The 19,739-nt window shown below is 37.6% G+C and overlaps 3 protein-coding genes across 3 annotated transcripts; all 3 read left to right on the top strand.

The window, feature by feature from the left end:
- The first annotated feature begins 3,421 nt into the window (after nucleotides 1-3,421).
- Nucleotides 3,422-9,480, top strand: LOC122027173 (U-box domain-containing protein 10-like). Its single transcript, XM_042586072.1, has 4 exons — nucleotides 3,422-3,986; nucleotides 7,646-7,762; nucleotides 7,885-8,307; nucleotides 8,404-9,480. The coding sequence occupies exons 1-4, from the start codon at nucleotides 3,630-3,632 to the stop codon at nucleotides 9,478-9,480; spliced, it is 1,974 nt and encodes a 657-aa protein (XP_042442006.1). The 5' UTR covers nucleotides 3,422-3,629.
- Nucleotides 9,481-16,105: 6,625 nt separating this feature from the next.
- On the top strand, nucleotides 16,106-17,032 carry LOC122026672 (protein FAR1-RELATED SEQUENCE 5-like). The gene has a single exon (XM_042585401.1). It carries the CDS (start codon nucleotides 16,106-16,108, stop codon nucleotides 17,030-17,032), a length of 927 nt encoding a protein of 308 aa, XP_042441335.1.
- A 671-nt stretch (nucleotides 17,033-17,703) lies between these two features.
- Nucleotides 17,704-19,101, top strand: LOC122026673 (protein FAR-RED IMPAIRED RESPONSE 1-like). Its single transcript, XM_042585402.1, has 4 exons — nucleotides 17,704-18,153; nucleotides 18,253-18,321; nucleotides 18,711-18,804; nucleotides 19,013-19,101. The coding sequence occupies exons 1-4, from the start codon at nucleotides 17,704-17,706 to the stop codon at nucleotides 19,099-19,101; spliced, it is 702 nt and encodes a 233-aa protein (XP_042441336.1).
- Nucleotides 19,102-19,739: the final 638 nt, after the last annotated feature.

Here is a 19,739-nt window from a genome sequence, read left to right on the forward strand (position 1 = left end):
TCTACACTAGTTCTCCTCCGATAACCTCTGTTCTAGCCACCAGTCGCGTGCCCTAGTCGATCTTGGGAGGTAAGTTAGTTGGAATTAGGTTAATTCTTGGCAGGAATCTCCAATCTTGATCGGATCTTCTCCTTGCTACTAATCTAGGTCACGGATTGGTGAGGAAGTGGGGTTGTGGCGTTATTTGATCAGCAACAGAAGACCTTAGTCCACAGAAGTGAGGGTTGTGAATTGAAGGAAGAATTACAACGGGTTTTTGGGTGCTGTGGATCAACAAACAATTGCTTGTTCAAATTTCAGCAGCAAGCAACCTTTCACCGCAATCACTTGGATTGTGAATTAGGGTAAGGATTAGGTGTATTTGAATACTTGTTGTAGATCATGCTCCGAATTGGAGGATTTGGTTAGACGATCATGTGTATGTTGATTATGTTTATGTGTTTTTGAATTAGGGTTTTGCCCTAATTTAGGGTTAAAGAGTTTATTTATCTATTTATAAGAATTTAGCTAAATAATCGTATATCTATTTGATACAGGACTTTGACGCGAGACGAGTATCTCGATGTCGGATTTGGACATTCCTATTGGAGGCAGGCACTTCTGACTTTATGTCGTTTGATATGCATAGTAGTGAATTTAACAAATTGCAATAATTATGTTTCTTATCTGTTTCGGTTAGTCACTACCCGATACTTGTTACATGCTTGGTTGTTACATGTTTTGCATCTCATGTTATTCCTTACCTGCTTATACATGCTTATAGGGGGTAGTGATATACCATGCTTCACCATGTTTAGGATCTAGGTTTTATACCTTATCTTATCTGTGTACCTTTGATTTGATTCATTGACCTAAGGTGCACCTTCTATATATATATAGTTTAGCTCAGGATATTTACATGGTTAGTGCCATGCACCATTCGCATGATTGCATGCTGTGCGATAGTCCGCTCCATTATTGTTGAACACATCGTCAGTTACATGGATCTGCACACACCACCACTCATGGGTTAGTGGTCGATTCAGGCAGAGTGTGTTGCAGTAGGGACTTTGTTTGGCTCCGTTGGTCTGCTCATGGGTAGTGTGACGCAGCGTGGTAGCCGGCAGAGATTCCTCCCCGTCATCGTGTACCGGGAGATGAGAGCATTGCGCTCCCCCATTTATGATTTGGGGTAGGAGGATAGGTGTACTCCGACAGCATCCCGTCCACTCGGTCACTCATCAGGAGCAGTGACGACAGAGTGCACGATTGTCACAGCCCTACCCACTCTGTCTCACTATTGTGTGTGAGATGGTTGACTGGTGTCAGGGGTGACCAGGACGCATCATTGGCATCATACGCATTGATGCATTTATTTCTTGTGATTGTGTTTGCTGCATTTATTTGCTGCATATTGGTTGGATGCCATGCTTGACATGCATACAGGATTTCTATACCTCTCGAACTGTTTATCCTTTTACCAGGTCCTGGTTAGTACAGTTTTCTCCTGTTTACTACAGTTGCATTTTATCCTTCTTGTATCAGGAGACTGTACGCATGATTAGTGCTAGATGTTATTTCTCTACTATGTATATCAGTTGTTACCCGCTGAGGAGTTGACTCACCCCGTGGATATTTACTATTTTCAAATTGAGGCTGTTTGGAGGAGTTCCAGTCGCTAGTCCCCTGCTGACCACGAGGATATTGTTGGTCTTTTGGTCTTCTTACTTAGATTATACTAAACTTATTCTGTTTGATGGTATGGACATTGTATGGATTTTATGATGTCGATGGATTTGATTTGGATTTTCTTTTACTACATGCCTGCCTAGATGGCAGAAGAGGTAAGTTGATTTTATCGTCGGATTTGAGCTTTATGGGTGTAGTTGAGTAGGGTTGATTTTGAGTCATATTATCACTATTTCAGTTTGGTAAATTATTAACTGCGTGGGTGATTGTTTGTTTATTATTGTTATTATTCCAGCCGCTTGTGGCTGAGGTATATGGTGATGTATTAAAGTTTCAGATTGTCCGCCGTACAGGGGAGATGCTGTCGAAATTTCTTCGGACAGGGACTCCTCCGGAGCGTGACATTGACCACACCCTTCGTTAAATCCACTTGCAGCACCATGCGTCGCTGTCATCAAATCCCTCCTCTCTCCTTCCTCATCTTCAAGCCCTAAAGCAATGGCAATTTGCCTTCTAATCAGATTCTTGTTGGATTCGTTCATTCCACTCGCTGGGCCCAGCTATCGCAATTCTTCATTGTTCCTTCGCTTTCATAGAACCGGTCTCCCTCTCATGGCTCTTAGTTACTCTCTCCTCATTTGCCTCCTTGGCCTAAGGTAGCATTGCTTCTTCCATCCCTTTCATTGACCATGACCCAGAGCTCTTCGCCTGCCTCATCTCCCTCCTCTGCCTGGCCGGCTTCCCTCTTACTATATAAGGTTGCTGACTTTCGACCCCATGCGCATGGTTAAGGGCAGTGTATGACAAGGATGGATAGAGGAGTTCTATCCATTTTTGAATGGATAAAATTTTATTCAAATAGATCAATGAATGAATTTATAAATCTATCCGTCTATTATTTTAGATAAAATAAATAACAGAAAGGAAATAAAATTAATCTACTTACATGAATGAAACAGAGGAAATTTTTAATTTCTGAATCTATCCTTTGATGTAAATAGGATAAATCCTATAACATTGATTGATAATTTATATAAAGGTATTTTAATAAAAAAAATTTAGATGAAGTACTTATTTTAATATATTTTTTTTAAAAAAAACATTCTTTAATGATGTAGATAATTAAACAGCAATCCTTTTAAATTTCTACCATCATAGTTTGTTTTTAATGAAATCGAAATGAAATAAGCTAAACATTCCCCTAATTCCTCACCCTTGGCCTTCCTGATTGATTATTAATTAGTTGGTTTTTCTATTCACTTGTGGTATTGCCAGCCACAACCAACCAGGTGAAGCGGTCCAGTGGGTGGGCAAGCTGTATCCAACTGATTCTTTCTCCTAACAGCCAAGAAAACACAAAAATAAAAAATAAATAAATACTCCAAAAGTAAACCGCTCCCTCACGTTGGTCCCCCTCAAATATACCCACATAAGCGATGCGGGTGCTCAATTAAACAAAGTGTTCGAGCAACTTGCTATCGGGAAAAATATAAATGATCCGTCACCCCCATCTTTAACCGATGGGAATGGGGTATGTTGGAGGGTAATTTGTCTACGGGATTTCAGGATTAGACGCGACTCTGTTTCTTCTGGTCGTAGGTGGCGTCCCCGTCGTACATGTTGCCCTATTTTTATTCGCCTTCCAACTGTGCTCCAACCATGTTTTGGACGACTACCGCTGCTTTGCTTTTAATTTTCGATAAAATTTTAAACCTGTTAAAAATTGATCATTCCACTTTTTAAATGTTTGGTTAAGAATTACAACCTTCGATTATTTGTTTTTTTCCACGTTTGCGTCAGTTTTGTCGCTTTGTTTAATCGTCTTCGCGCTGTGTCCGCTCTCTCCCGCGAATCTCTCCGCCTCTTCCCCTCTATTTTATCGATATGCCGTTGGAATCTGCGCCTCACTTCCCCCGTTTTGCGCCCCACAGCCGCAGAGGGATCCGGCCGCCGCCGACTCAATGGCCTCACCACTGGGCCTGGGCGCCACGGCGGAGGCAATGCTGGTCCTCGTCAGGGAAATAGCCACCATGGGTGCCGACCTCGCCTCCGCCGCTTCTCCTGCCTCCCTTGGCGCCGATTGCCTCCGACTCTCCCGGAAGATCTCGCTTCTCTGCCACTTCTTCGAGGAGATCCGGGACTTTGCCGTCCGATCCGGCGACGCAGCCCAGCTGCCGCCCGCTTCCTATGAGGCCTCTTCCTCAGCGCTGCGGCAGCTGGACTCATTTTCGTGCTTGGCTGATCTCTTAATGGCCCTCGAGGCGGCTAAAAGGTGTCTTCTGATCTGCCAGCGAGCGAAGCATGACAGTGCCTCCTTTGTTAGTCCTTCCTACCTCTATTGATTCTTTTAGTAAGCCAATATTAACATGTAGGGTACTCTGTGAAGTAATGGATAAACTTAATGTGTCCCGCTTGATATATCATCACTACAACCATACTCTTTTTTCTATGTTATTGTGATTTAGTAGGAAATTTACATAGACTCCCACTGAATTAGAGGATGCATAGCTTTGCTTAACGAGAACGTTTTTTTTATAAAGTTGATCATCACAGGGTACGTACATTATTGTAAGCATCAGTCTTCTAATATCTATCTATCATCAATTGCAACATAATGACACAAACTTTCATATTTTTCCTTCTTGATGCCACCAATCTTACAATATTCTGACCACTTTCATCAACAAAATGCAGTTTTGTCTTATGAGGCAAACTGTGCATCAATTGATAAAGAATTAGAGGGAAGCATTTTGTCCTCCAAAGATCAAATTACTTCATGAATTGTTCTCAAATATCAAGAGATATATCAAAGTTGACCCAAATTGTGTTGTATATGAAATAATTGACAAATCCACATATTTATTTTTCTTAATCGCTCAAGCATTTGATGACACAACCACCTACCATGCTAGAAACACAAGCACACATTTCTCTAGGTTAGGGTGATTGATGTAACAACCACAACTTCAAATAATATGCCAAAATCCCATGTTTTTTGGTTGGAAAGCGCCATAAGTTTCTAGTTGAATACTTTGTCCGTCTATTGCCCACACTCATTCATATTGGAGCTGAGAGACTTGCTTGATGCACTATGCAGTTTGATGCACAACACAGTATTTTAGGGATGAAACTCCTTAATGGGCTTGTTGGGGTGCAAGGGAATCATACCATTGGTGGGATATGCTCCTGAATCCCAAACAACTTCAACTTTAATTGACTCAAGCATATCTATGTTTACCTACCAGGTGTTCATGCATCCTGATTTGGTGCCAAGTCATTCCTATAAGATGCTAGTCTGACTGTCCTGGTGCTGTGCTGAACCTAACAGGCTTACCATCCTATGAGATGATTATCTGACCTTATTTGATGCTAACTGAACTGAGATGGTGCTATGATGACACTTTCCATCAAATCAAATGTTCAGTTGACTGAATTGGTGTTGTTTCAAATTCCCATTTTCTCTATGGAATCAAATTGGCGTTCTCTATAGAAGTTTCAGACAGATCTCATATATAGCATATGACTTGTTAATTTCAGTATCTGATATGTGTCAACCCTAGGTTCCTTAGTCTATAAAAAGAGAGATAAAATCATGTTGTGATTAATTGTAGAAAAGCTATGTTGTTATGTAAATTTTCTGTTCATAATAAGAAGTATTTCAATAGAAAAGCTTGCCAAACCAAAAAAAAAATCAGTGTTCCTCACTTATTCATTCTTATTATCTTTATTGCTTTTTTCTTTAATTTTTTTTTCCTTCTTCGTGTTCTCTACATTTCTCACTTCCATATCATTGTGTTTCCAACAAGCAATTATAAAGAAGTATCACATGCCATGCACTTGCCTCCGTTCCTTTCTCCCCACGTCCCCATGCAATTATACTCACCTCTTCATTCTGTAACAGAATCTATATATTTTACATCTCAGAGTGGCATTCTCCTCTTATATTTCTTGAATATTTCTGTCTGGATTTTTTTCAGAAAATTATTTCAAATTGCAGTATTCTCTCTGTAGTATTATTATGGAATGTCAAGGTTTATTCATCCAGCTGATTGGACAGCAAGTTTCATTTACTGATCTTCGGATTCTCATGAATAGGAATTCTTGCATCAAACAACCTTCTTGAATATTGTCAGTAATTAACACCCTCTATTATTACAATTTTATAGAATCATACATAGATCATTAACTTTGAGATTTCCTTTGTGTATTTCTTTTATGTTACACAGAGAACTATACTTAAAATATACAGATGAACTTTAGCAAAGATAAAAAATTATGTTATCTACCTATTTTTATATGTATCTTTGATGTGATTACGTTTGCTCTAAACTTTATCTAGTATCATGTGTTCTTAGTGAGTGTTGGTCCTACCAAAAGACAACCATTGGGATCGTATAAGGTAGATGCTCAAAATTTTCACTTTTTAATCTCCCTGCGCACTGCTAGAATTATTTGAAATAAAAGATGTTTTTGAAAAGGTATTCAAAACATGGAGAAGAACGAAGAAAGAAAGAGAGCTCCAGGAGCTCTTAAGATTTTCATGGGGAACTTTCTTTATATTTAGAATTTGGAGGGGATTGCGACGCTTAAATATGAATTCTTATATAAATTTATGTTTAGTAAAAGGTGGATTTAGTGGAGATATCGTATGCTTTGCATTTGATAGAATCTAGTGCAAAGCATAAGACAGTTCTAGGTCACGTACAACTCACATGAGTTGTGTGATGCACCAAAGTGTATGGCACAACTGTGTGATCATATATTCTTGTGGGCATGCACGTCTAGCATGACATGGCACCCACATGTTGCACACCAGCATATGTGCCAAATAATATTTACCTGTTGCATGTGAGATGATGGTGCTTTGTTAATGTACTTTTCACTTCACATATATAGACCTTTGCAAATCATGTGAAGGTATGTTTTTATTTTATTGCCACGTAGAAAGCCAAACTCTGCCTCATGAACCAAGCTTGGATATATGTAACCCAAGAGGCACAATAAGGGTTGAACTCATTTGCATAGGTCTAGGAGTGGGTTTGTGATAATCACTTTAGATGCAAGTGCAAGTTCACAGCAAGCTGTAAGTCTCCTCTCCCCCTCTAAGAAACACCCCTTTTCGTCCCTCTAGAAGAAGCTCAAATCACCAGATTTACATAATTTAGTGGGTGGATTCCATCAACCTTTTCTTTGAGTGAGATGGACCATGGACTCTTAGCAATGCAAGTCATAGAAGAGTGAGTGTTCTCGTTTTATCCTAGAGGAAATTTGTTAGACCACTATTCCACACCATTCTTGGGGGTGAATTGAGCCTTAAAGTCAACAAATTGTTTATTACTACATGCTTCAAAATTGTTTATTGCTATAAGTCAACAAATTATCACTCCAATCTGTCAACCACCAAATTTTATTACAGTTTGTATTGGTGCATGAAAATATGGAATCACTGGCACTAAAATATTGTGTTAGAATCTTTTGACTATTGTCATAGGAGCTATAAATCCATTAAAATTGTGTTAATTTCTTGTCATTTTCTTGTATGTATTCATTTTTCTATTGACTCGGACTTTGAAGTCCTTCATTCCGCACACAAGATACTGTTGGAATTGCTCTTACTATAGAAGATGAAGATTCCACTATGGGGCTTTACATTTAGGGTGATTCATATTCCAAAAGCACTAATTCCAATCTACAAAGGGCGGTTTGAGGCAATAAATTCCGACCTCTACCTTATTTTGATTGATCCTACCAAATGTTTTTTATAATATTGATACCAATAAGAAATGATAGAGATTCCTCAACCTAAAATATTTTCTTTGTAGTTCGAATAACAACTTAAGTTTCTGGTAGACTTGTTGACTGCTTATGAACTTCTGTGCTATATTTTTCTTTCACATTGTTCCATTTTTAACATAGTGAAATCTGTCAACTGTTTGCAGTCATTAATTTAATGGAAACCTTTGGTGTATTGCTATAGGATGCGAAAGAAAATAATATCACTATCCAATTCCAGTATGTAACATGGCAGCTTGAGAAAGTTATTGGAAACTTATCGTATGAATACTTTCAAATTTCAGAAGAAGTCCAAGAACAGGTAATATGCAATGAATTCTTCTTTCTAGTCAATATTTGTTTGGGGAACATGGGAATCAGATTCAGTGTTAATGTGTTATACTAGGTAATCCCTTATCTCTATGGTGAAATCTTTCTTTGTAGGTTGAGTTAATTTGTGTCCAGCTAAGGAGAGCAACTGAGAAAATAGGATCTTCAAATTTAAGAGTATTTTTGGAGATTTATGATATGTTATCACAAACCCATTGCAAGGAACTCAAACAGCAGAGGACTAGCAGCTTGCCAGTATTTTATATTGAAAATATGGTGAATGGTGATCAGAATTTTGAAGATATAGCTGAGTTAATCAAACAACTTAATGGAATGCCTAACCATCAGATGGACAAAGAACTGCCAAATATACCTGACTCTCCATCATATGCTTTTAATGGTGATAATCAAATCAGCTTAACCTCACTTGACATAGAGGAAACTAAGAAACCTCAGTCTTTGCTGATTCCTGAAGATTTCAGATGCCCAATATCCCTGGAATTAATGAAGGATCCTGTTATTGTTTCCACAGGACAGGTAATTAAGAAAATAAAATTATAGCTTGAAGTTTTAGGTTATACTAGATTATATAGGGTTGTTTAGATGTTTAATTTCTTCTGTTCAAACTTGCAGACCTATGAACGGATCTATATCCAAAAATGGATTGACTGTGGTCACAAAACATGTCCAAAGACTCAGCAAAAGCTTCAAAACCTTACATTAACACCAAACTATGTTTTGAGAAGTCTAATTATGCAGTGGTGTGAAACACACAAGGTTGAGCAGCCATGCAAAACAGTGAGTGGATGGATAAGGAAGAGTGATGGCACTTTCCATGAATTTACAGGGGACAGAGCTGCTATCGGGCTTCTGGTGCATAATCTCTCAAGTAGGACATTAGAGGATCAAAAATCAGCTGCTGCTGAACTAAGATCCCTTGCAAAAAGGAGTACAGACAACCGAATTCTAATAGCAGAAGCAGGAGCTATTCCAGTGCTTGTTAAACTTTTATCAGTTAATGACCATAAAATCCAAGAGCATTCAGTGACGGCACTACTTAACCTTTCTATTTATGATCACAACAAAGAATTAATAGTGATGGCTGGTGCTATTGTTCCAATTTTTCAAGTTCTTAAATGTGGAAGCATGGAAGCAAGAGAAAATGCCGCAGCAGCCATTTTTAGCTTATCACTCATTAATGAAAACAAAATTACTATTGGAAGTATACCTGGAGCTTTTGATGCACTGATTGAGTTACTCTACAGTGGTAGCAACAGGGGAAAGAAGGATGCTGCAACAGCTTTGTTTAACTTGTGTATTTATCAAGGAAACAAAGCTCGAGCTGTTCGCGCTGGAATCTTGTCACCCTTGCTTAAGATGCTCCAGGATCCATTGAGCAATAGCATGGTAGACGAAGCATTGACAATATTGTCTGTTCTTGTCAGTCATCAAGAATGTAAAGTGGCTATAGCCAAGGCGAACATTATTCCTCTTCTCATTGACCTTATAAGGACTGGCCTGCCTCGCAACAAGGAGAATGCAGCAGCTATATTACTAGCACTTTGCAAGAAAGATAATGAAAATTTGTCATATATAGGGAGGTTAGGTGCCCTTATACCTTTGACTGAACTAGCAAAGAATGGTACTGACCGGGCAAAGCGCAAGGCTACTTCTCTACTGGAGCATCTTAGTAAGCTGCAGGTGCTTTAGTTGACATTCCTTTTCTTAAAATAATGTATGCTGGGATGATACTGAGTTATGTGCAAAACTTGTAGATGTCAAATTTTATATGCATCACTTGTCAATTGATTTATTCTTTGCATAGTGTGCAAGAGTTCTTCAGTAGTGTGGCCAATCTCCAAATTAATGTGTAAAACAGAAAGTTGGTGTGGTTGCTATCTGTATTGATTTTGGATGCCTCTGTATATTCATTATCAATCTTTCACTTTATTGTACTAGCTACTCCATTTTAGTAGTGTTAATTTATCTCTTTACGTGACAACTAAATAGAAGGTTGATTAAAAGATTTTTAGACATTGATAGATCATAGTTTAAGTGACATGGAGTAGGGTAATGAGATTATATATATATACTCACTCATTTATTGGTAATCCATGGGCACCTGCTGAGTGGCAAATTGATTTAGTATTTTTTTTAGGATTTAGGATTGTCCAAATATGGTTTTCAATTCTCACGTAAAAGGAGGTGAGAATTTTATATATATATATATATAAAATTAAGAGTAGGTACTCATTGGTTGCTCACAGATGAGTAAGTAGGGTAATAAGACTTTCTCTCTATATATAACTTTCAAAGGTGTAGCCGTAATTCTTAAACTTATTTGATCTTTTTTGCAAAAGTACAATTAGAAAAAGGTAATGTCGATTGATCAAAGGTTACCTTTAAAGTTATGGAATTCTCAATGGGTGGATGTAACTTTTAAATTTCCTAAAGGACACTTATTTTTCAATTTATCCCTCTCGCCAATAGCCGATCAAATTTCACTTTTTCTAAAGCATCTGAACCTTATTATCCAAGCCACCCAAACGTCATGTTGAGCCCCGTGCTTATCTTACGTCTTCCTGTTTTCCTCACAAAACATATTTCGGCAGGATTTCAATAGAGTAAAAAGGTGAAGAAACTTTTTGAAGATGGGTTGTTCTCTAAAGAAGATTGATCAAGGTTTCAACATAGCAGCTCATTCGACAATTTCTCATTTATTCTCTTCAAGATTTTCTCATATATGTATTATATAGGCTACAATATTTGTTTATTTGTAACAAGATTTTCTCTACTATGTAAAAATACAGTCTGCAATATCGAGTATTTGTTTTAGGATTTTTTTTTGTTGTCCATTGCTGTGTAGCTCTAGTTTTTGAAAAGAACAATTTGACGATGTGAATACAATCATCTGAATGTTAATGATTTGTTTTTTGATATGAGATATTATGTGCTGAGCAAATGAAAAAAATATATATTTAGAGGTGTCTTCAATGTACACTTACTACTTGATATTGAACTTTTAAACCTAGAAGATGTATAGTAGTTCTAAACCATAACACAGTGGTGCTGAACATTATATTCCAGCAGCACTGTGGTGTTGAACATTCTATTAAAAATTAACAATTATGGTGCTGGTTTTCAAAATTCAGCATCATAGTATTGCTGATCCTTACAACCAACACCATAAAGGTGTGATATTAATCCTTGGAAATTAAGACCACTATTTTTTGATTTCTTGGAACATTGGTTCTGATCATTCAAAAGTATTACCACAATGGTGTTGATCCATAGAAAGCAACACCATAACATCATGGAAGAGGCTCAGAACTAAGGTTGCATATCATATCTACTTTCTCTACACTCAACTCTTCCATTCCATGGCCATATATTAGAATTCCAAATTCACTAGATCCATCAATAGATTTCTGTCAAAACCTAATGATAGCCTTTGCCAGCTCAGATGCGAACAAATCCAAGTCCTCTAGGTTTATGTAGTGCTCATTCTAACCGTGTCCTGAAGTCTCAGATTCAAGTTCTTCATAGCCGGACATAATATGTTTTCAAAAATTCATCCTAGGACCCATAACTTCTTATATGAGGATCAAAACTATAATTATACATCATCTCTACCATAGTCTAAGTCATTGTTTTGATTGCATTTTTTTTTCAGGGAAGATCCTATTTCTGATGAAGTTTTCTCATTTTTTGAATCCATTGAATCAAATTTGGTGAAGAGACAGTGAGTTACTCAATAGTCCATAAATGTCTCCCTATGTAATATTCAATCTTCATCTGGGTATACTAATATGGTGAACATAAACATAAATACAAGTAATTTGACATTTGATCTAAATGAAGAAGTATATTAGAAGATGAGTTACCTAGTACTAGTACTATATTGGAGAATACTTTGAGTCAACTTGGAGTGAGCAAGAAGATCATGACATTTGGATTGCACAATAATTAGAATGTAATACAGATTCAGAAGAATTTTTAGTTGATGATATCCAATTTGAGTTGATTTTAACTTAGATCTGCACAGTGATTTAGAGAAGGAGTTTCTAATTGTTGATGATCCATATATTATGAATTCACGATTAATACAAAGGCCAGTTGTAGAGGTAATAAATTCAAATGAAGTTTTTGTTGGATAAGTTTCCCCTCCCAACAAGAGTTTAAGGATGCATTTGAAAGACATGATATGTTAAAAAAATTCACATACAATCCAGTTGACACCTAGCTAAATAAAATTAAAGATATTTGCTTCAATTAACTATGTACATGAAGAGTAGTTGCCAGTAGAAAGTTAGAGTTCACTGCTCTAAAATATATACAAGAACAACAATATGACACCCTTAGGGAAACACCTACTCACAAAGCTTGCACATCCACATTTGTAGAATCTCAAATTGAAGAATAGTTTGTTTCTTCAAAATAGTACAAACCTAGGTGTATTCAAAGAGATATGAAAGCTAGGTTTGGCATTTGCATATCATACAAGAAAGCATATGTAGCCCCAGAGAAAACAGTTAAGAAAAATGTTGATTATGATCAAACTTATAGAGATCTTCCACTGTATTTGTATGAGTTAAGAGTGAAGGACCCTGATACTTATGTCGTACTCCACAAAATGATGATAATAAGTTCCAACGTTATTTTTAGGCTTTCAGTGCATGTGGAAGAGTATTTAGGTCCTACTTATGCAAATTGATTTGAATTATGCTACACATCTTTATGACAAATATCTTGGTGTGTTGTTAATGGCAACAATAGGCAATGGTAATGACAACATCATCCTAATTTCCTTTGGAATTGCTGAAGTTGAATGTGTGTCTATTTAGGAGTAGTTTTTAGATCATATAAAGAAAAACCTTGCTTTCTATCCATAGCCATTGAGCATCATATCAGATAGATATCAAGGTATTATATCAGTATTTAAGAAAGTCTACCTAATTGCCCATCATTCTTTATGTTACCACCACTCGTCTTGTAGCATGATAACAAATACCTAGGAGAGACTTGCTTTAGTCTTGTTTGGGTAGCAACAAGAGCTAATACAACATTCCAATATGACTGAGTAATACAGTTCCTACTTGAAAGATACCTAGATGCCTAGCTACATAATATTGATCTTAAAAGATGACCTAATGCACACTTTACTAGGAGAAGATACACAATCCTAACTCATTATTTAGAGAGTTTAAATACTTTATTCAAGGATACACGTGAACTTCCCATTAGCAGTTTAATTGATAATACTAAAAGAAATGTAGCTCAATGCTTCTTTAACTGTAGGGAGGAGGCTTCAAAATATTATGATATTTTGACACCTTATGCCATGCAAGAAATTAATTCAAGAGGATAACGAACTAGATAATATGTAGTTCACCCATACTCCCAAATTGAAATGGAAGCACAAACTATTGGTCCCGGTGCGGCCGGCAAGGAGGGGGGGATTGCCCTGTTAAAAAAACACACTTTCTTTTGCTTTCCAATTTTAGCAAAAATAAATAAATATTAGTTAATCAAAATAAACATAAAAAAAGTAAGAGACAAGATTGATTTACTTAGTTTGCAATCAGATTGCTAGTCTCAGACTTTGAAAGCTTCACTAAAAGTCTCCTTCTGGTAGAGTAGCCTCTTACAGCAATTCAATACAGAGAAACTTGGAAAGCAGTAAACAATTGAAGAACAAGTGTTGTATCAAATGAAGAGGACTAGGGTTCTATGTATAGCCTATTGGTCGAACTAGCCATTTTGCTGACGCGACATCATGAATAATGTGCGACTGTCACTCGCTCACATCAAATTAATTATTTTCTAATCTACCAACCCCCTTATCCTACACTAAGTAGTATAGTAGAGGACTGGATCGTCTATCACGTGAAATTAATGACAAGACATTTGTTTTCAGACAGAATCGAACAATGAGAATTTGTTTTGGGGTTTTCTAAACTTAATGCAATAAATGAAATCCTAACTACCAGCAAAGATGAACTTACAGCGCAATGTCACTCTACGCTATAAGGATCCATTCTACAGAAGAAACATGCATAAAGAAATTAACACAAACATAAAACAAGCGCAACTATCTCAACACGCATAAGGAAAGCTACAATAATAAAGGAAGTACAATTAAACTAAACACAACCAAGAACACAACCTAATTATGCATAAAAGCTAAACTAGTACCACATTATTACCCTATGATACAAGATCAATAATCATACATAAATGAAACTAAATAAAGTACCAAACTAAACAATCAGGTATGCATCATAAGGAAATAACAAATAGATCAAACACGAAATTATCATAAGGAAATAAATAGATTAAACACGAAATTAAGCTAACTACTAAACATGAACAATTCAATAGTAAAATAAACTACAATATCCAAACCACTCTTCCATGATCAAACACCAATTCGACTACCCCACCGTCACACGAAGGCCCGGATCTGGAACGCCATAGCAGGTGGACAAATACCGAATGTGCTGTCCTCTACTGCTTCCACCAACACGAACCACGCGAAGTTGAATAGCAGAGAGATGAAAAGAAAGACAACATCAAGCTTGCTGTTGGAGTTCACTGCCTGAATTGGATTGATTTTAGGCTGCCGGAAGTGGAACACAGAGCTTCAGCTGGCTTCTGCCAGAATTGGATACACCCACTGAGGTTGCTGGAATTATGCCCACCTTCGCAACGCCATTTGCGGGAAGCTTCTTAGCAACACTAGTGTGGAACTTCAGAAAGTGCTCGCCGGAGAAGAAAGAAATGACAGCCGGCTTCCTCTGTGGAGTCCTCTGCTTTCGGAACGCCATCCACAGGAGTCTCCTTTGAGGAAGGGATGGGATAGGAACGCCTTGCCACCTCCGATGAAGAGCCCTGCCAGAGCTAACCACTCCTGCCGGAACACTAGCTTGAAGTCGCCGCTTCTTCCCGAGAGATGAGAGGGCTCTCCACCGCCGGAAAAGAACCCTTCCGCCGTTGAAGAACCCTAAGATAGGTCGTTTCCTTCACAAAAGCCGTCGGGGATGCTGCCATCGCCGGATTGAAGGAGATCGCGAGGAGAGGAGAATGGGGGCGTCGGGATTTGACGACGAAGGAAATCACGCACAGAAACAAGAAGAAAGAAAGTGTCCCGAGCTGCTCTTCACTAAACCGGAACCCACCTTTTAACACTGCAATTGAACCGGACCACTTCACTGACTGAACCGGGCTGAACCAAATTGAACCGTAGTTTCACTGTTGAACTGAAGCTGAGCCAAATGAACCGGACCCAAGCATAAATTAAGGTTTAAGAGTATTCAAATTAGGCCCCTTCTTCTTTGCTTCGGATCCTCTGTCCCCAGAATGCGTCTGTCCCCGTGTCCCAGCTAGAAAACGACAAAATTAAAACGTGCAAAACACGTGCTGCTGTGCCAAAACTCACTCACAGCTTCTGTGCCAAAACTCACTCACAGAATACTTTTTCTCCCCGAAAGCTTTTTCTGTGCCCTAACCCAAACTCCAGCCGAACCCCACTGCTTCCGTTGTCGACGGTCGCCGTCGACGCCATCTCCGTCCCCTCCTAAATTCGACGGCAGCCATCTCCTTCCCTGCCCGAACTCGACGACACCCATCAGCTTCATCTCCCGATCTCGACGGCAAGCAAACTTCATCTCCCGATCTCGACGGCAAGCAAACTGCTTCATCTCCCGAACTCGACGGTCGCCGGCAGCTTCATCTTCGTCCAGTTCGGTACCTTTCTTCCTCCCCCTTTACCATTCTTCCTCCCCCTCTCTCCCCTTCTCCAGCCAAGATCTAAATGTCTCTGTTATTTGATTTGGGTGAAAACGAAGCATAAGAAAATGGAACCAAAGGAATTCTGTGTTTTGATTTTGATCTATATATTTGTAGTATGATTTACCGTACTTCTCTTTAGATAGTTTGTTGTGAGGTTTTTGAATCTTGTTGCTGTTGGGTTAGGGCACAGAATTCCTTTGGTTTATCATTCTTCTAGTAGTTTGCTTAATTGTCATTTGGTATTTGATTTTATAAAATAAATATTTGCAGATCAAGTTTTGTGATATTTGCAGATCTAGGTTGCTACCGCATTCCCTATTTTTTTTTAAATTTGCATTTCTTGGTTGTTTTTTTTTCCAGGATCAAGGTAATTATTATGGAATTGTCGTTGGGTGAATCTACGAGTTGTCGTAGGTTGAATTTTGATGTAAATGAAGATAGTAGAATATATGAGTTTGATGTTATTGATGAGGGTATGAACTCTAGTATGTTATTGATGAATTCTGACCCATCTATCACAGAAGAATTGATGCCCAAAATAGGTATGGAATTTAAGACAGAAGAGGATGCCTATGAATTTTATCTGAAATATGCTAAACAAGTTGGATTTGGCATTAGAAGGAGTAAAAGCCACAATGATAAATCTGGTAAATTAGTTGACAGGATTTTTTGTTGTAGTGCGCAAGGTAAAAGGGGAAAGGACAAACGAGATGTTTATGTGAAATCAAGTCGTCCTGAAACAAGGTTTGGTTGTGATGCTAAAATGAAGGTTAGTTGTCGAAAAAATGGCAACTTTAGGGTGGAGCAATTTGTTAAAGAGCATAATCATTATCTTTCAAGTCCAAACAAAACTCATCTCTACAGATGTCATAGGAATATATCTTCTTCTGCAGCAATTCAGATTGAGATGGCAAGCGATGTGGGAATCCCCCCAAAAGCATCTCATGATCTTATGGCGAGACAAGCAGGTGGGAGGGAGAATTTAGGTTTTATTCCTGAAGATTACAAAAACTATTTGCGATCCAAAAGAACAAGATATATGAAAGTTGGTGATACAGGAGGTGTATTGGAATATTTACAGAAAATGCAATTTGATGATCCTCATTTTTTTTATGCTATTCAAGTTGATGAAGATGATTTGATAACTAATATTTTTTGGTGTGATGCTAAGATGAGAGCTGATTATGTCAATTTTGGAGATGTTGTTTGCTTTGACACAACATACAAGAAGAACAATGAAGGTCGTCCAATTGCGTTGTTTGTAGGTGTTAATCATCATAAGCAATCCATAATTTTTGGTGCAGCTTTATTATATGATGAAACCTCTTTGACGTTTGAGTGGTTGTTTGATACATTTACCAAAGCTATGTATGATAAAAAACCAACAACTATTCTTACAAATCAAGATGTAGCAATGGCAAAGGCTTTCGCTTCCAGATGGCCTAAAACACATCATCGTTTGTTTATTTGACACATTTATCAAAATGTCGCAATACATTTGAGTGGAGGTTTTTCTAATTTCAAAGAGTTTACTAAAGATTTTTCTTCATGTATATATGATTTTGATGAAGAGGAAGATTTTATTTCAACTTGAAAAATGATGTTGACCAAGTATGCACTTGAAGACAATGATTGGTTGAGACGTCTGTTTTGTATAAAGGAAAAATGAGCTTTAGTATATGGACGACAAATGTTTTGTGCGGATATGACTACAACCCAAAGAAGTGAGAGCATGAATAATATTTTGAAAAGGTACTTCACTTATCAACACAAGTTTTTAGACTTTTTCAATCACTTTCAAAGACTGCTTGATGATCGTCGGTATGAGGAGTTAAAAGCAGATTTTAGATCAAATACAAGTGTTCCATGTTTAGTGTATCCAATTGAAATTTTAAAGCATGCAAGTTGTATTTATACTCCTGAGGCATACAAGTGTTTTGAACAAGAGTGGTACAAATCTCATGATTCTAGTGTAGAAATTTGTGAGGATATTGAATCACATACAAATACAAAATTACTTCTCACAAAAAGAGTTACCATCATATAGTTACACATGATTCATCGGGTCAAAAAATTGAGTGTAGCTGTAGAAAATATGATTTTGCTGGGATTTTGTGTTCTCACATTTTGAAAATATTTACGATGAAAAATATCATGAAGATCCCAAGTGAGTATATATTGAAAAGGTGGACACGAAAAGCAAAGGGTGGATACTTTGGAGTTATTGATTCAATTGCAAACAAAGGTAGTTTCGATCCAAAAACTTGCAGCAATATGCGATATAAAGAATTGAGTGGGTTGTCTGTTCAATTGGTTACCAAGGCAGCGGAGAGAGAAGACACTTACAAGGTTGTTAAAGATGGTTTGTTGAGTATGTTTAAAATTGTGGATGAGAGGTTACAAGTTAATGAACCAACTGTCCAACACTCAATTGAAAGAGAGTTCGAAATTGACGAAGGAAACTCTCTTGGAGTCAAAGGAATTAAAACAAAGAAGAAAACAGTTTCAGGTAAGAGGTTAAAAGGTGCATTAGATAAGATTTCAAAGAAAAGGAAAGCAGCGAGGACAACCAACCAAACTTCAACATTTAAGGTTTTATCCTCATTCTTACTAAATTACTGTTTATTTTTTGTCATTACCTTTGAGAAAGCATATAGAATTAATTCATTCTATTTTTTTTTTGTATAACAGCCTATAGAAGAGCATTATGAAAGTATTTCCAACATGCCCAATGTAGAATGTCAACGGATGATCCATCAGGTTAAGTATTGTTTTAGTATGATAAATTAAGATAATTATATTATCACTATCTAAAACTATAATTTATGGTTTTAGCCTACAAATCATAGCTATATTGAAGGTGTTATGACAAAGAGAAAGGGGTTTACAGTTTTGAGAAGAGCTTTTATTAGGATACATTAATGGTGTTTATGATTCATTCGTGGAGTGACATAAAAAGGCATAGTGAGGAGGTAGTGTGCTCTGTAATAATTCGGCATGTCTACTGGTGTTGAAACAATTGGGAATCCATGTTGGAAAGCATGTCTCATTCCATTTTGGCGCTTGATTTAATAAATAATTCATTTTTTTACAAGGATTCTTCCATTGGTTGTAACTGGTACCATTTGTGTCACACTTTGATGATGCAGGTAGCTTTACCACAAGCTTCTATTTGTGTTTTGGCTTCTCAGATTTCAAACTGTGATGAGAGTCTAATTGGTGCTACGCTCCAAGACAAAGACAGTTTTTAATGGGTAAGGTGTTACCAAAATTATATGCTCCATATGTTTTTATGTAGTCAGATATTCCTTATCTATTGACATAACGAAAATTAATTAACTTTTACTCTCTTGTTAACAGTTTAATGCATCAGGAAGGATGTAGTTTTGGGATAGACACAAGATCTCCTGTTAAGAGTTTACTCTCTTATTTGGCTTATTTTGCTGCACAGAGTTGGAACTGGTTACTGGAAGAATGAAGACTTGTTGTGCAGTTCGAAGTTGGAGTGGACATTGTGCAATGTGTGAAGAAGATGTGTAGAGTATTTTATTTGTTTGTAACTATGGATGATGTGGCTAATTTATTGGATCTTACAATCTTACGATACATTGACACAAATTTTTGAATCTTGTTAAATTCAGTTTGGATGATGTCGCTAAATTCTCAGAAAAATTACTTTTTTTTATTGATAGAAGGCCAAGGAAAACTGTTATGTGCTCATTTAAATAGGATGATTCATCAGCACAAGCTTAGCAACTACAAAATTTTATGTTACGATCAGCAAGAAGTGATCAGAAGACGCTGGGACTCAAAGCGAGAGGGGGGATCGGTCTGTGGACCGATCCACCCACAGGCTGATCGGTCCACAGGCCGATCAGACTCCTTCCAGACCGATCAGGATGAGTCCTGATCGGTCTAGAGATCTATGGATCGGTCTGTTGACCGATCCAGTGATACTCTGGTTATCTGGATCGGTCGGCAGACCGATCCAGTGATACGGTAGTCACCTGATCGGTCTCGTGACCGATCAGTGACCACACAGAAAGTCTCTGTGGGTTTTCTGATCGGTCTGGGGACCGATCAGTAACCACACAGAAGCATTCTATGGGTTATCTGATCGGTCTACAGACCGATCAGATCAGCAAGAAGTGATCAGAAGACGCTGGGACGCTGGGACT

This window comes from Zingiber officinale, chromosome 10A (genome assembly GCF_018446385.1).
Source record: "Zingiber officinale cultivar Zhangliang chromosome 10A, Zo_v1.1, whole genome shotgun sequence".
Taxonomy (NCBI): domain Eukaryota; kingdom Viridiplantae; phylum Streptophyta; class Magnoliopsida; order Zingiberales; family Zingiberaceae; genus Zingiber; species Zingiber officinale.

What these genes read in the sequence shown, in the direction of transcription:
- LOC122027173 (XM_042586072.1), top strand. Translation starts at nt 3,630, where the DNA reads ATGGCCTCACCACTGGGCCTGGGCGCCACGGCGGAGGCAATGCTGGTC. An exon ending in CAGAAGAAGTCCAAGAACAG is followed by an intron (nt 7,763 to 7,884) that starts GTAATATGCAAT and finishes CTTTCTTTGTAG; the next exon opens with GTTGAGTTAATTTGTGTCCA. An exon ending in TTATTGTTTCCACAGGACAG is followed by an intron (nt 8,308 to 8,403) that starts GTAATTAAGAAA and finishes TCAAACTTGCAG; the next exon opens with ACCTATGAACGGATCTATAT.
- LOC122026672 (XM_042585401.1), top strand. Translation starts at nt 16,106, where the DNA reads ATGGAATTTAAGACAGAAGAGGATGCCTATGAATTTTATCTGAAATAT.
- LOC122026673 (XM_042585402.1), top strand. Translation starts at nt 17,704, where the DNA reads ATGAAAAATATCATGAAGATCCCAAGTGAGTATATATTGAAAAGGTGG. An exon ending in ACCAAACTTCAACATTTAAG is followed by an intron (nt 18,154 to 18,252) that starts GTTTTATCCTCA and finishes TTTGTATAACAG; the next exon opens with CCTATAGAAGAGCATTATGA. An exon ending in TACGCTCCAAGACAAAGACA is followed by an intron (nt 18,805 to 19,012) that starts GTTTTTAATGGG and finishes TTTGCTGCACAG; the next exon opens with AGTTGGAACTGGTTACTGGA.